We start from the raw sequence: 15,991 nt of genomic DNA on the forward strand, positions 1-15,991 counted from the left end.
AGTGATCGTGAGGAGGCGGGCAGACAAAGGGTGCAGTTCCGAGGAGAGGCCGCTGGGGGGCGACAAACTGACACAATGCAAAGACTCAGAGCAACAATGTCATAATATAGAGTCTATGGTCATCGCACACTTCATTTTAAAAGTCAATTCATTTTCCTGATCTTTCTTCATTAAATTGAAATAGTGTTGTATCCTTAGTTCCATCCATCAGTTAAGTTGATTTATATAGCCCAATATCACACATGTTATGTTGGTCTCAGTGGACTTTCAAAGGTGTTGGGGGGGGGGGTGGGGGATTTCAGGTTTTTTTTCTGGTTTTAAAAAACCCCTCCATTCTAACAACAAAACGGTTATCTCGTTTGGGAAATCCAGCTATGACTAGAAGGTGGTGGGTTAAATCCCAGCCATGCCGTTATCATGTTGATTTAACCTAGTGTGAATTGTGCTGCTTGTTAAATGTGCGTGTGAGGTGGGATGCTAGTGGAGAAGAGCTAATAAACAATTATACCTGGCTCTTCAGGGCTCTGGAGTGAAGTGTACTTCTTGCGCCAAATCCATCAATCAAAGTCAATCGAAGTATATTCAATTAGCCCAATATCACACATTTTACATTTGTCTCAGGGGGATTTACAGTTTATACAGAATATGAATACGCCGGAAATCCCCAGTGCTGTAAGCTTTTAAAAATATGTATTGAAGAGAGAAGAGTCACTGTGTTTCTCCTCGCACTTTGTACAACTTGACACAAAGCTTCCAAATAAAAGGGGGACTGGTCAGAGGAAGGGAAATAAAATATTATTGCAACTCAAAGATATTGTTAGAGACACATGCACAAAACGTTCAGAGCAATTCAAAGTACATTTGTTATACATATTGTCGTATCCACAGAATACAAGGAAACCAAGCAGAGCAACTTGTGTGAAACACGCACAGACACAGAAATACAAATATATTAATGTAAGTGAAAATAAATGTAGAAATACATTTGAGATATCTAATGTGTGTTGTTTTATTCTCAACTTTAATTTTTTTATTTAATTATTCCTGTATTTATTTATTTTTCTTGAATTTTTTGTATTCCTGTATTTATTTATGTGTTACTTATGTCATGTTCTGTCCCCCGTGTGCTCGCTGTGTGCAACAAGGTACACATTCACCTCATCACAGCAAGACCTATAGATGGGCGTTCATGATTTAAAAACACATTGGTGGTCCAGAGGTTAATGCATTGTTTTTTCATGCAGGTGCTCGAGGTTAATAATAATAAATTATATTTATATCGCGCTTTTCTGGAACTCAAAGACGCTTAAATCTGGAGAAATTGTCCCAACCACTTTTTCTAACAAAGTGGTGTTTATTGTAAACGGGTTGCTATCTCTTCTCTGTAAGCTGTTCTGATCGGATAATACTTTAAGTGTGAATCTATAGATAGATAGGATGGGAGGGATGAACCTCTTTAATGGTCACACATGCAGAGCACACAGCGAAATGTGTTCTCTGCTTTTAACCCATCCAGTGCCAGGAGTAGTACTAGGAGCAGCTATTGTACAGGGCCCGGAGTGAGGGGGTTGTCCGGTGTCTTGCTCAAGGGCACCACGGCAGGGCAGGAGGTGAACTGGCACCTCTCCAAGTAGAAGTCCACACTCCATATTTAGGTCTGGTCGGGGACTTGAACCGGCGACCCTACAGCTCCCAGTCCAAGCCCCCACTGCCTGAATCTGCTTCATGGTTTCCACTTTCTTTGCTTCATTTGGTCTGTGTTCTAAATCAGCAGGTGAACCTATATGTTCATAACATAGTGTGTGTGAGCTCAACTGTGTGTGTTCAACTAAAAAGGAGCATTTTCTGTCATCTCAGATTTTATTCCTGCTTTTTTAAACTGCCTTTCGAAATTCTAAAACCTAACTTTACCTTGTTCTTTAACTTCTGTAATATGTAGGCACTGAAACAGCAGCCAGACGAATATATCACAACCTGTATCAAGTCTGAATTTGCTAAGATCAAATATGAAGTGGCACAGTATCTCGACAGGTTTATAAATGAATTAACTGAGCTAATGATGAAGCTACCACGAGTCACATGGCAGGCTAACAGCAGAATCAGGAGAACTGTGAATCGGACATATTGTGTTTTATTAAATTTGTTCACAAAATGCTGTATGATAAAAAACATACAACTCTAAATATTTACAAACAATGCCAAAAGACATAATACTCTTGCCATCAATGTTGGTACAGCATCCATTATGTTGAAACGACATGAAAACAGCAACAACAACAACCTTTCTACATATATTAATCACTTCTAGCATCCCAAGAGTGAGTCACTTTTCACTCTGATGTCCTCACTTTGATTTGAGATGCTCATCATAAATCTACACACATGCTAAACTGATTTATACAACAAGACAATGTTCACTTAACATTTTTCAACATGAACCCCTCATCTCATTTCTGAACAAGCCGTCTGAATATCCTCCATATTCAATTTTTAAGATACGGAGGCTCCACCTGAGTCATTGTACTGTTCACAACTTTAAAAACTGTTCAATTCCACACATTATGTAAAAACCATGTCTTCTCAGAGATAGCTAAAGTATGTAGCCGTGATTTTTCCACTTTCCATTCATTGTTCTTTTTTAAGAGACAGAACAACGAAATGTGATTCATGACTTGTTTTTTAAAGCCTTTGGTGTTTGTGAGATTAATTATAAAAGCACCATTCTCTCTCTCAAATTACGGATAGAGCTATATATTATCAGTGTTTTGATTGTTCGGGACAGAAAATTGAGTACACACGACATTACAACATTAAACAGTACAGGGGAAAACAACAACAACAGCATCAGTGTGTGCATGTTGGTTTTAAGACGTCTCAGGACAGAATAAGAGCCCGGTTGGTGGAGTGGGATTTTAACGAGCGGAGGTAACATCTCGCTTTCTCCGTCATGAAGAGCTGGTCTTTAGTTTTCCCACAAACCACCGTCTCCCATTCTTTAGACATCTGGAACGAGAGGGGAAGAGCTGTGTTAAAATGGCTTCTATTAATAAACACATTCATTAAAACAGAGGCCTGAACTACGAAGCAGGATTTTCTCTTAGCGGCTAACTTCAGGGTAAACTCGGGGTTTCTGGTCCTACGACGCTGGTTCTCTTTTTAGCGGGCTAGATCTCCATGGTGACTTATCCTGGAACCTAGTCTGTGCTCCGAAGCAGGATATGTTCCAGGATAAGAGATCAACTCAGTGAAAGCACCGCCTGCTGACCAATCAGAGCTCAGTGTGCGGAGTTTAAAGCGATCAAGTCATATTACAGGAGAAAGGAAATACAGAAAAGCTGCCGTCGCAGGAAAGACGGCCGGCAAAAATCACCGACTGTGTGAACGTGAACATGAATAGAATATCACCTCCATCTTCAGAGCAATCTGACTATTATAACATTAGCGTTAAGAAAGCTTACTTAAATATCTGCCACAACATAAGTAACCGAATCAAAGTAACATTAAGTACAGTCCGCCGCTCTGTGAGTGCAGACGTCAATGTGTCCCATTATCATTCATATCATATCACATCATAATGTATCATATATCTCCTGAGTCAGCTGAGCCGTATCTGGCCGTGCAACACTCAGCGTCACATACTGTATGCAGAAGTATTATTTTAAGCAACACATTAAGTTGACGAAACACTCGAGTCAAATGTAATTAAAGTCAGATGGTGTTTTAGACGGGGCAGTGATATCATAAACCTGTTAATGTACGCATTCAAACACTTTTTATTTAACCAGCTGTATTCACCTTGCAGGTGCAGCTCTGTGGCTTTGATCCTGGATCAAGTGTTTAAGTCCTGGATGTTTAAAGTTTAACTTCTTCATATGTCTAATATTATAGTTGACTTTTCATTCAGGAAGTATGACGCTGCGCTGTCAGTACGCTTCTCCATGTTTGTGATTGGTCAAATGTTGCTAGCCCCGCCCCTTTTATGTGAACGTGCACATAACTAGATAGGGCAAAACTGGCTTGAGTTAACGAGTTGATAACAGCGTCGTAGGACCGCTTAGCGAGAGCGCGTTTTGGATTAGGTAAGCCGGGTAACTCAAACATATCCAGGTTATGTTGAACCGGCTTCGTCGTACAGACCTCTGGTATCCCAAAAACAAACATATGTTGTTCCTCTTTCCTTCTGCTATTTATTATTCTACATTGCTTTGGTGTGAGTCGCTGAGTTTTGGAGGTTTTCTGCCAGTCTCTCTAACGGTTCGTCCACACGGCAGCGTCGCATTATAGCTTGCCGGTGGGCGTGTCTGGAGCGCGACCAACAACCAATCACATCCCGCCCCGGACACACAAGCATGCGGTTTGATTGGCTGGAGCTTGTACTGGCAGATGATTTGATTGGCTGGAGCTTGTACTGGCAGATGATTTGATTGGCTGACGCTTCCGTCAACTTTCGAAGCGAGCAACGGAACCACAATGCAGTTCGGCAAAGCGTGACGTCACCCCGTTCAAAGTGAAGGGGAAGCGTCTCCGTTGAAGCACGCGACGCTGCCGTGCGGACGGGCCGTAACACCATTGCTCTAATAAATAATAATAATAAGAACTTTATTGATCCCAATTTGGGAAATGTTTGCATTGCAGCAGCAAAAAGACATGGCATGGTACATTAGAGAAACTAAAAGACTACAAATAAACAATCCAAAGTGTAAACATCTCAAATAGAAATAGCATTATTTAAAAATCCCAACAGCAATGGGTTTTCCCCCAGAGACCATAACCCAGATCACACGAAGAACCATGCTGATGCCTTTATTCGAGGCAGGTAGAGCCTTGTCAAAAAGCAGATGTCTGATTGTTAGAAAGAGAGAAAGTAAAACATGGACCTCCTGTCCTCTTATCTCGTGACTAATGCGTTAACTGGCAGCCGTTTGATTTACGTTGTTTGTTTGATTTGGTTTCATTGTTAAAGGCATGGAGAGGACACAATAATAATAATTAAAAAATGTAACCCAAACGATAAACCAAATTAAAAAGATAGGTCTTTAATTTACTTTTAAAAATTCCAATTGAGGTTGCCTTTCTAAGATCAGATGTGATTTCTTGTAATGCACTCTTGGTACTTCTAAAAGTGAAACATTGGAGGATCTGAGTGTCCTTGCTGGTTGATAACATGAGAGACAGCCACTTAAATATGCTGGGGCAAGGTTATGTAAAGCCTTGTTAATCATTAAAAGCTCTTTAAAATCAATTCCGAAAGAAGACTAACGGATATCATTCCGTCACTTTTTCGTGGACAGATGACCTTTCATGAAATCAGTCACTTACTGGAGCTGGAGGCACGTTGCTGGGGAATATGTCGCTGTCACTGGGTCCCATCAAGAAGCCCTGATCCAAAATACTGTCATGCTGCTTGCTGCAGAACGACGAGGAGCTGAGAGAAACTATCATGGGTTCTTCCTGTGGGCGGAAGAGGAGGAAAAGAATTAGGTTGAGTCAAATCTACAAACAAGACTTTAAAGGTCCCCTATTGTCTCATCAATATATTACAGGTCTCAGATATATACAGAGCCTGTCTCTCATTGGCTGAAACACCAAACAGATCATCGCAGCATTACCCATAATCCCCTCTGTTTCAGCCCTGTTTCCAAAGTGCTGATTCTCTGGGTGTTTCTCAATGTCGAGGAAAGCTGCTCCAGAGCCACTATTTCAAGCATACTAACTACGTCATCGAGTGCCGCCGAAGGACTGTTCCAATGTCCAGCATACTTTGAATTCTACCGAGCCCAGTGTACTTCGTAGCGAGACATTTCGAGGCTGCACATGTGTAGACTCCGGTCTTAAAATCCCCACAATGCTTTGCGCACGGACCAATTTCCCCAAATCTGTGGTGGAAAATGTAAGGAGGGGCCTCTCATATGACGCACACCTGCACACTTGCTCGCCTGTTCCACTCTTCGTTTTCCGAAATGCCAGGAAGTGTTCTTGCCTAGCTTCTGAAGCAAGAGGCTCGGTAGACATGTGCTACCAAGCAAGCGTACTCGACATTGAGAAACATCCTATGTCTGTTACTTTAGATGAACATAAGGAGCCCCTCTGAGAGAGATTTGGTTAAAAAGAACTCAATAGCCGCTTTCACACCAAGTACTTTGCCGTACTTTGTCCCGCCAAACTCTTTAGTTCCTGGAACTGTCCTAGCAGATCGCGTTCACACTGGAATAAGTTCCCTGGGGGTGGATTAGGCAAATGAAGCCGCTGACATCACTTCTTCTTCTTCTGCTTTGGGTTTAGTGGCAGGCCGCAAAAAACTTCACGGCGTATACTGCCAACCGAAGTCCCGGCTAAATCGCCAGAACGCCGACGCCTCCTCATCTCCACCGCTCCCATGTTTTCTTTTGTGTTTCCATAAGTTAGTCTCTCTCCGTTGGTGCGCTGGGCTAATGCTAATAATGCTAATGCAAGCAAAGAAAATGGCGGCTTCACAAAACTTTTCTGAGTTTTACGGGGCGTGGTTTGCAATCCGCCCAGCCAATCAGACATTGGAACCTTTTCCTCCCCAGGAAAGCACCACCTCTCTAGCAGGGACTGAAAAGGGGTAAAAAGGTTCTCATGAAAAAGTTCTAGTTCCAGATATTTTTGGTGTGAACGCAAAATCCCAGGAACTATCGGAACTATTCCTGGGAAAAGTACTAATGGTGCTCTAGGAGGAGATTCAGGTGATAAGGGGGGGGGGGTTTCCTTGGTTGCTGATTGGCTAATGGTTACTCAAGACAACACATCGTTATGACATCATAAAGTGGCCAAAATCTGATCAGCTCATTTTCAGACAGGTTTTTATAGAAAGAGAGAGAATCTTTGTTCCTGAAACTTTCAGAGTCTCTTTCCACAGAGGGGACACATGTTGATGTAGAAGAGACATGAAGAAGAGGGGACACATGTTGATGTAGAAGAGACATGAAGAAGAGGGGACACATGTTGATGTAGAAGAGACATGAAGAAGAGGGGAGATGTAGAAGAGACATGAAGAAGAGGGGACACATGTTGATTGTAGAAGAGACATGGAAGAAGAGGGGACACATGTTGATGTAGAAGAGACATGAAGAAGAGGAGGACACATGTTGATGTAGAAGAGACATGAAGAAGAGGGGGACACATGTTGATGTAGAAGAGACATGGAGAAGAGGGGACACATGTTGATGTAGAAGAGACATGAAGAAGAGGGGACACATGTTGATGTAGAAGAGACATGAAGAAGAGGGGACACATGTTGATGTAGAAGAGACATGAAGAAGAGGGGACACATGTTGATGTAGAAGAGACATGGAGAAGAGGGGACACATGTTGATGGTAGAAGAAGACATGAAGAAGAGAGGACACATGTTGATGTAGAAGGAGACATTGAAGAAGAGGACACATGTTGATGTAGAAGAGACATGAAGAAGAGGGGACACATGTTGATGTAGAAGAGACATGAAGAAGAGGGGACACATGTTGATGTAGAAGAGACATGAAGAAGAGGGGGACACATGTTGATGTAGAAGAGGACATGAAGAAGAGGGGACACATGTTGATGTAGAAGAGACATGAAGAAGAGGGGACACATGTTGATGTAGAAGAGACATGAAGAAGAGGGGACACATGTTGATGTAGAAGAGACATGAAGAAGAGGGGACACATGTGTGATGTAGAAGAGACATGAAGAAGAGAGGGACACATGTTGATGTAAGAGACATGAGAAGAGGGACACATGTTGATAGAAGAGACTGAGAAGAGGGACACATGTTGATGTAGAAGAGACATGAAGAAGAGGGGACACATGTTGATGTAGAAGAGACATGGAGAATAGGGGACACATGTTGATGTAGAAGAGACATGAAGAAGAGGGGACACATGTTGATGTAGAAGAGACATGAAGAAGAGGGGACACATGTTGATGTAGTAGAAGAGACATGAAGAAGAGGGGGACACATGTTGATGTAGAAGAGACATTGAAGAAGAGGGACACATGTTGATGTAGAAGAGACATGAAGAAGAGGAGGACACCATGTTGATGTAGAAGAGACATGAAGAAGAGGGGACACATGTTGATGTAGAAGAGACATGAAGAAGAGGGGACACATGTTGATGTAGAAGAGACATGCAAGAAGAGGGGACACATGTTGATTGTAGAAGAGACATGAAGAAGAGGGACACATGTTGATGTAGAAGAGACATGAAGAAGAAGGAGGGACACATGTTGATGTAGAAGAGACATGAAGAAGAGAGGGACACATGTTGATGTAGAAGAGACATTGAAGAAGAGGGGACACATGTTGATGTAGAAGAGACATGAGAGAAGAGGGGACACATGTTGATGTAGAAGAGACATGAAGAAGAGGGGACACATGTTGATGTAGAAGGAGACATGAAGAAGAAGAGGGGACACATGTTGATGTAGAAGAGACATGAAGAAGAGGGGACACATGTTGATGTAGAAGAGACATGAAGAAGAGGGGACACATGTTGATGTAGAAGAGACATGAAGAAGAGGGGACACATGTTGATGTAAGAGGAGACATGATGAGAAGAGGGGACACATGTTGATGTAGAAGAGACATGAAGAAGAGGGGACACATGTTGATGTAGAAGAGACATGAAGAAGAGGGGACACATGTTGATGTAGAAGAGACATGAAGAAGAGGGGACACATGTTGATGTAGAAGAGACATGAAGAAGAGGGGACACATGTTGATGTAGAAGAGACATGAAGAAGAGGGGGACACATGTTGATGTAGAAGAGACATGAAGAAGAGGGGACACATGTTGATGTAGAAGAGACATTGAATGAAGAAGAGGGACAGGGACACATGTTGATGTAGAAGAGACATGAAGAAGAGGAGGACACATGTTGATGTAGAATGAGACATGAAGAAGAGGGGACACATGTTGATGTAGATGAGACATGAAGAAGAGAGGGACACATGTTGATGTAGAAGAGACATGAAGAAGAGGGGACACATGTTGATGTAGAAGAGACATGAAGAAGAGGGGACACATGTTGATGTAGAAGAGACATGAAGAAGAGGGGACACATGTTGATGTAGAAGAGACATGAAGAAGAGGGGACACATGTTGATGTAGAAGAGACATGAAAGAAGAGGGGACAACATGTTGATGTAGAAGAGACATGAAGAAGAGGGGACACATGTTGATGTAGAAGAACATGAAGAAGAGGGGACACATGTTGATGTAGAAGAGACATGAAAGAAGAGGGGACACATGTTGATGTAGAAGAGACATGAAGAAGAGGGGACACATGTTGATGTAGAAGAGACATGAAGAAGAGAGGGACACATGTTGATGTAGAAGAGACATGAAGAAGAGAGGGACACATGTTGATGTAGAAGAGACATGAGAAGAGGGACACATGTTGATGTAGAAGAGACATGAAGAAGAGGGGGACACATGTTGATGTAGAAGAGACATGAAAGAAGAGGGGACACATGTTGATGTAGAAGAGGACATGAAGAAGAGGGGACACATGTTGATGTAGAAGAGACGTGAAGAAGAGGGGACACATGTTGATGTAGAAGAGACATGAAGAAGAGGGGACACATGTTGATGTAGAAGAGACATGAAGAAGAGGGGACACATGTTGATGTAGAAGAGACATGAAGAAGAGGGGACACATGTTGATGTAGAAGAGACATGAAGAAGAGGGGACACATGTTGAGGTAGAAGAGACATGAAGAAGAGGGGGACACATGTTGATGTAGAAGAGACCTGAAGAAGAGGGACACATGTTGATGTAGAAGAGACATGAAGAAGAGGGGACACATGTTGATGTAGAAGAGACATGAAGAAGAGGGGACACATGTTGATGTAGAAGAGACATGAAGAAGAGGGGACACATGTTGATGTAGAAGAGACATGAAGAAGAGGGGACACATGTTGATGTAGAAGAGACATGAGAAGAGTGGACACATGTTGATGTAGAAGAGACATGAAGAAGAGGGGACACATGTTGATGTAGAAGAGAGAGACGTGATAGAAGATGGGGGGACACATGTTGATGTAGAAGAGACGTGAAGAAGAGGGGACACATGTTGATGTAGAAGAGACATGAAGAAGAGGGGACACATGTTGATGTAGAAGAGACATGAAGAAGAGGGGACACATGTGATGTAGAAGAGACATGAGAAGAGGGGACACATGTTGATGTAGAAGAGACATGAAGAAGAGGGGACACATGTTGATGTAGGAAGAGGAACATGAAGAGAGGACACATGTTGATGTAGAAGAGACAGTGAAGACAGAGAGACACATGTTGATGTAGAAGAGACATGAAGAAGAGGGGACACATGTTGAGTAGAAGAGACATGAAGAAGAGGGGACACATGTTGATGTAGAAGAGACATGAAGAAGAGGGGAACATGTTTGATTGTAGAAGAGACATGAAGAAGAGGGGACACATGTTGATGTAGAAGAGACATGAAGAAGAGGACACATGTTGATGTAGAAGAGACAGAAGAAGAGGGGACACATGTTGATGTAGAGAGACATGAAGAAGAGGGGACACATGTTGATGTAGAGAGACATGAAGAAGAGGGGACACATGGTTGCATGTAGAAGAAGAGGACATTGAAGAAGAGGGGACACATGTTGATGTAGAAGAGACATGAAGAAGAGGGGACACATGTTGATGTAGAAGAGACACGAAGAAGAGGGGACACATGTTGATGTAGAAGAGACACGAAGAAGAGGGACACATGTTGATGTAGAAGAGACATGAAGAAGAGGGGACACATGTTGATGTAGAAGAGACATGAAGAAGAGGGGACACATGTTGATGTAGAAGAGACATGGAGAAAGGGGACACATGTTGATGTAGAAGAGACATGAAGAAAGAGGACACATGTTGATGTAAAGAGACATGAAGAAGAGGGGACACATGTTGATGTAGAAGAATCATGAAAAGAGAGGGGACACATGTTGATGTAGAAGAGACATGAAGAGAGAGGACACATGTTGATGTAGAAGAGACATGAAGAAGAGACACATGTTGATGTAGAAGAGACATGAAGAGAGGGGACACATGTTGATGTAGAAGAGACATGAAGAAGAGGGGACACATGTTGATGTAGAAGAGACATGAAGAAGAGGGACACATTGTTGATGTAGAAGAGACATGAAGAAGAGGGGACACATGTTGATGTGAAGAGACGTGAGAAGAGGGGACACATGTTTGATGTAGAAGAGACATGAAGAAGAGGGGACACATGTTTGATGTAGAAGAGACATGAAGAAGAGGGGACACATGTTGATGTAGAAGAGACATGAAAAGAGGGGACACATGTTGATGTAGAAGAGACATGAAGAAGAGGGACACATGTTGATGTAGAAGAGACATGAAGAAGAGGGGACCATGTTGATGTAGAAGAGACATGAAGAAGAGGGACACATGTTGATGTAGAAGAGACATGAAGAAGAGGGGACACATGTTGATGTAGAAGAGACATGAAGAAGAGGGGACACATGTTGATCTAGAAGAGACATGAAGAAGAGGGGACACATGTTGATGTAGAAGAGACATGGAGAAGAGGATTTTGCACAATAGGTGACCTTTAGAAAATGTAGATTTTGTTGTCGTACCTTGATGTTGTGTCTGGCTTCCAGTTTGATGGCCTTTCGTTTCGACACATGGCAGTCGACCACATCGAGAGCGAGGGATTTCCTCACTTTCTTCATAGGAGCCCGATGCTGGAAGGAAACAAACAAACATCTGTGTTAATAACTTCAACAATAAGTAAAAGAACGATATCAGATGAAAATAGACGTGATAACAAAAAGGTCCAGGCAACAATATAAGGATGCTAGTGCAACAGATACGATTTGTTACGATATGATTTTTACCTTGTGCGACTCATTCTGACACTGCTATAAACCGAGTGGACTTCGGGTCGTACTGTTGGAATACGTTTCTCAAATGTTCTCACATCCCCCTGGCTCTATCTGATCTAGTAGAATTATGCATAAATGCTTTGGTACACGGGTTAAAGTAGGTGTTAAGTATTCAAGCTGATTTAGCTACCATTGTTTTGCGTCTTTGCTCAGGAGGAGTGGATCTCGAGGACGCGAAGTCGATCCCAGCGTCTCTCAGGATCACTTCGTTTATGTCGTCTTCCAGGTTGGGAGTCTGAGGCTGAGATGGCAGAAAGACAGTTAATAATAAACCCATAAAAGGTGAACTGGATGTTTATTCCCTCTCGGTCACAGATACTCACCAGAGGCTGCAGAGGCCCGTATTTCTCCATGGCGTTTTTGAACGGCGTCGGAGTTCGTGGGGTCGTATACAGATCCAGCTTGTGGTTGGGTGTCACAAATCTACAGGGAAACAAGATATCAACACAGCATACATTTCAATATACACAAAATAACAGTCACTTCAATTTCTTTGAGTATTAGTGCAAGACTATGGACAGTCTTGCACTAATGTACATTTCTCAAAGTTATTGAAGTGACTGTTATTTTTGTATATATTGATTGTTGTGCTTTTATTTACGTCTGAATGTGTGCATATGTATAAATGTGTCTGTTGATTGTGTATATATAGGATATACAGATTTTTTATATATATTTGTTTTTATATTCGGGATTGAGGGAAACGGTATTTCGATCTCTCAACACACAAACTGAAAGATTGACAATAAAGTTAACTTTGATTTTCCACATATAATGACTAAAGGCTAAAATATCTTTAACTAAAAGCTGTCTGTACCCATTCAATGGCTTAGGCTGTGCTTACTGTACATGACGACAGTACAAATACAAAAGGTATATTTTGATAAGATTCAACTCATTGATATGAGCTGAAAAGAAAACTTTGATAATATTCCATCTGGACCATATTCCCCATGGTTTTGTGTCTAATGGCGCATGTCCACCATGGCGCGGAGCGCGGGTTAAGCGTGCCGTGTTGGGCCCGTTTTTGGGTGCGTTTCCACTAGGCCTAGTTCCGGCCCGGGGCTACTTTTTCACCTTTTTTTCTGGCCCGAGAAAATCGTGGTTCTATCGAGGCTAACAAGCGGCCCAACAGTCGGGCTGAGTATGCTAAACTAGAGAGAGAATCGCTGGCAAGGGGGCTACAACTACAACAAGATGAACATATTTGACCGTGATTTAATTGTAATACACGTTTCAAAATGATGCTGAAGTAACAACATACTGATACCGGTTAGTAAAAACCATGAATTAATGCTTTGACAAGTCTGCAGACAGACGGCAGGCGAGAAACCCTTTTAAAATGCATGTTTTCTGAATGGAGATCGGCTAAGCTAACGTTATATATGCTCCGACCGTCCACACTCACAACAACGGCCTACAGACATAAATAAACCAGCGACTGTATTCTCCATGACACAGGCAGTCTGTGGTTTGTACTTGTTTAACTTTTGTCTAGGGAGGCGTGTGGTGCAGTGGGTTGTCCGTTGGTGTTGGGATCAGGGGGTCACAGGTTCAAACCCCACTGCAGTCAGCATGTCGTTGTGTCCCTGAGACACTTCACCCCAAATTGCTCCTGTGGGGATTGCCCACAGTATTGAGTAAGTTGGATAAAAGCGTCTAACAAGTGACATGAAATAAAACAAAAAAATGAAAATGTCTAGTTTCTGAACAGATATGAGGAGCTGTGAGCTCTGAGGGCTAACTGCTGATGTTGGTTTTGTGTTTCGCATTGAAGATGACGCCACGGCTCTGCCTACACTGCGTTACTATAGTTACTGCCCCAGCTACTAAACTGTAATGGAGACGCAGCATAAAGTGAGCCTGGTCTAACAAGGCCTAGCCATACCGAGCGAGGCCGTGTAGTGGAAATGCGCCATAAGTACGGCAAAGGACTTGGTGTGAAAGTGGCTATTGGAGGTGTAGAATTCTCGGATAGAACTATATTGCAGCCTGTGTGTGTAATATGTGTAAACACAACAGAGTGGAGAAAGACATTTCAGCTCTCTTGTTTAATACTGGACCAATTGCATGGGAAAATAGGGTCCAGCTTAAAATAAATAAATAAGATTTCATTTCAAACCTTTATTTATACAGATAAATCCCATTGAGATCATTGATCTCTTTTTCAAGGGAGACCTGCTCAAATACAAAAGATTTTGTATTTGTAAGAAATAAGATTTCTCTTGAACTAAACCATGTATTTTGCCTGAAACTGCAGCTATTGTAACCCCTTGCTGGTTAGAGAGCACTCACACTGAGTTCTCCTTCTGGGTGAGGGGGGTCTTGTCTCTCTGCAGAGGGGTGGAGACGAGGGGTCTCTGGCTGCACACGGGCGTGGATGTGAGCGACGGATTCTCCAGGTCGTGAGTGTCCTGCTTGGTCCACATGTTGAGGAACTGGAACAACACGGGATAGCGATTAACGGACCGGCTCATGTGCGTGGAGGGAACTCTAATTCCCTTAAGAGAAACTGATAAATTATTCATGGCCAACTTTTGTTATATTTAATAAAGTAATAAAGAAAGTCTACATACAATTGAAATCGATCTGAAATGCAGGAACAGAGCAACTTCGTCCTCAAAAGATCAAAATGCTTACAGTCACATTATAGAGTAGAGAAAACATCCAACTGGTCCCACTCATCAATTCTCTAACATGTTTCTGTTAAACACATATAGGACTAAAAATACCATTTAAACGAATAAAAGGTCAATCAGAGTATAAAAAATATGGCGCCGTGTCTTTTGCTCCGACTTGTTTGCAACTCACAAATTATGTATCACTTGTTTATAGACTCTCATTTGGTCTACCTATGTTGCAAATGTATTATCTTTTCAATTTACACACAGCATCTATTGCACGTCTGTCCGTCCTGGGAGAGGGATCCCTCCTCTGTTGCTCTCCCTGAGGTTTCTCCCATGCTCCCTTTAAACTGTGGGTTTTCTCTGGAAGTGTTTCCTTGTACGATGTGAGGGTCTAAGGACAGAGGGTCTAAGGACAGAGGGTCTGAGGACAGAGGGTCTGAGGACAGAGGGCTCTCTGTCCTCTGACGGCAGTGTGTGTGTCCTCTGACGGCAGAGGGTCTAAGGACAGAGGGTCTGAGGACAGAGGGTCTGAGGACAGAGGGTCTGAGGACAGAGGGCTCTCTGTCCTCTGACGGCAGTGTGTGTGTCCTCTGACGGCAGAGGGTCTAAGGACAGAGGGTCTGAGGACAGAGGGTCTAAGGACAGAGGGTCTGAGGACAGAGGGTCTAAGGGCAGAGGGTCTGAGGGCAGAGGGTCTGAGGACAGAGGGTCTGAGGACAGAGGGTCTAATGACAGAGGGTCTGAGGACAGAGGGTCTGAGGACAGAGGGTCTGAGGACAGAGGGTCTAAGGACAGAGGGTCTGAGGACAGAGGGTCTGAGGACAGAGGGTTTAATGACAGAGGGTCTGAGAACAGAGGGTCTAAGGGCAGAGGGTCTGAGGACAGAGGGTCTAAGGACAGAAGGTCTGAGAACAGAGGGTCTAAGGGCAGAGGGTCTGAGGGCAGAGGGTCTGAGGACAGAGGGTCTGAGGACAGAGGGTCTGAGGACAGAGGGTCTAAGGACAGAGGGTCTGAGGACAGAGGGTCTGAGGGTCTAATGACAGAGGGTCTGAGGACAGAGGGTCTGAGGACAGAGGGTCTAATGACAGAGGGTCTGAGAACAGAGGGTCTAAGGGCAGAGGGTCTGAGGACAGAGGGTCTAAGGGCAGAGGGTCTGAGGACAGAGGGTCTGAGGACAGAGGGGTCTGAGGACAGAGGGTCTGAGGACAGAGGGTCTGAGGACAGAGGGTCTGAGGACAGAGGGTCTAAGGACAGAGGGTCTGAGGACAGAGGGTCTAATGACAGAGGGTCTGAGGACAGAGGGTCTGAGGACAGAGGGTCTAAGGACAGAGGGTCTAATGACAGAGGGTCTGAGAACAGAGGGTCTAAGGGCAGAGGGTCTGAGGACAGAGGGTCTGAGAACAGAGGGTCTGAGGGCAGAGGGTCTGAGGACA

At 43.3% G+C, this 15,991-nt stretch overlaps 1 protein-coding gene across 2 annotated transcripts; it reads right to left on the bottom strand.

The window, feature by feature from the left end:
• Positions 1 to 2,113: 2,113 nt before the first annotated feature.
• On the bottom strand, positions 2,114 to 14,369 carry LOC117533921 (myb-related protein B-like; the record flags this gene model as incomplete). 2 transcript variants are annotated; one of them, XM_034197957.1, is given in 6 exon segments in its annotated part: positions 2,114 to 3,003; positions 5,320 to 5,451; positions 11,623 to 11,730; positions 12,062 to 12,172; positions 12,255 to 12,354; positions 14,227 to 14,369. In XM_034197957.1, coding segments are annotated over 6 exon segments (723 nt in total), but the record flags the coding sequence as incomplete, so codon positions are not given.
• Positions 14,370 to 15,991: the final 1,622 nt, after the last annotated feature.

The sequence above is a fragment of the Gymnodraco acuticeps genome, unplaced genomic scaffold (genome assembly GCF_902827175.1).
Source record: "Gymnodraco acuticeps unplaced genomic scaffold, fGymAcu1.1, whole genome shotgun sequence".
In the NCBI taxonomy this organism is placed as follows: Eukaryota; Metazoa; Chordata; class Actinopteri; order Perciformes; family Bathydraconidae; genus Gymnodraco; species Gymnodraco acuticeps.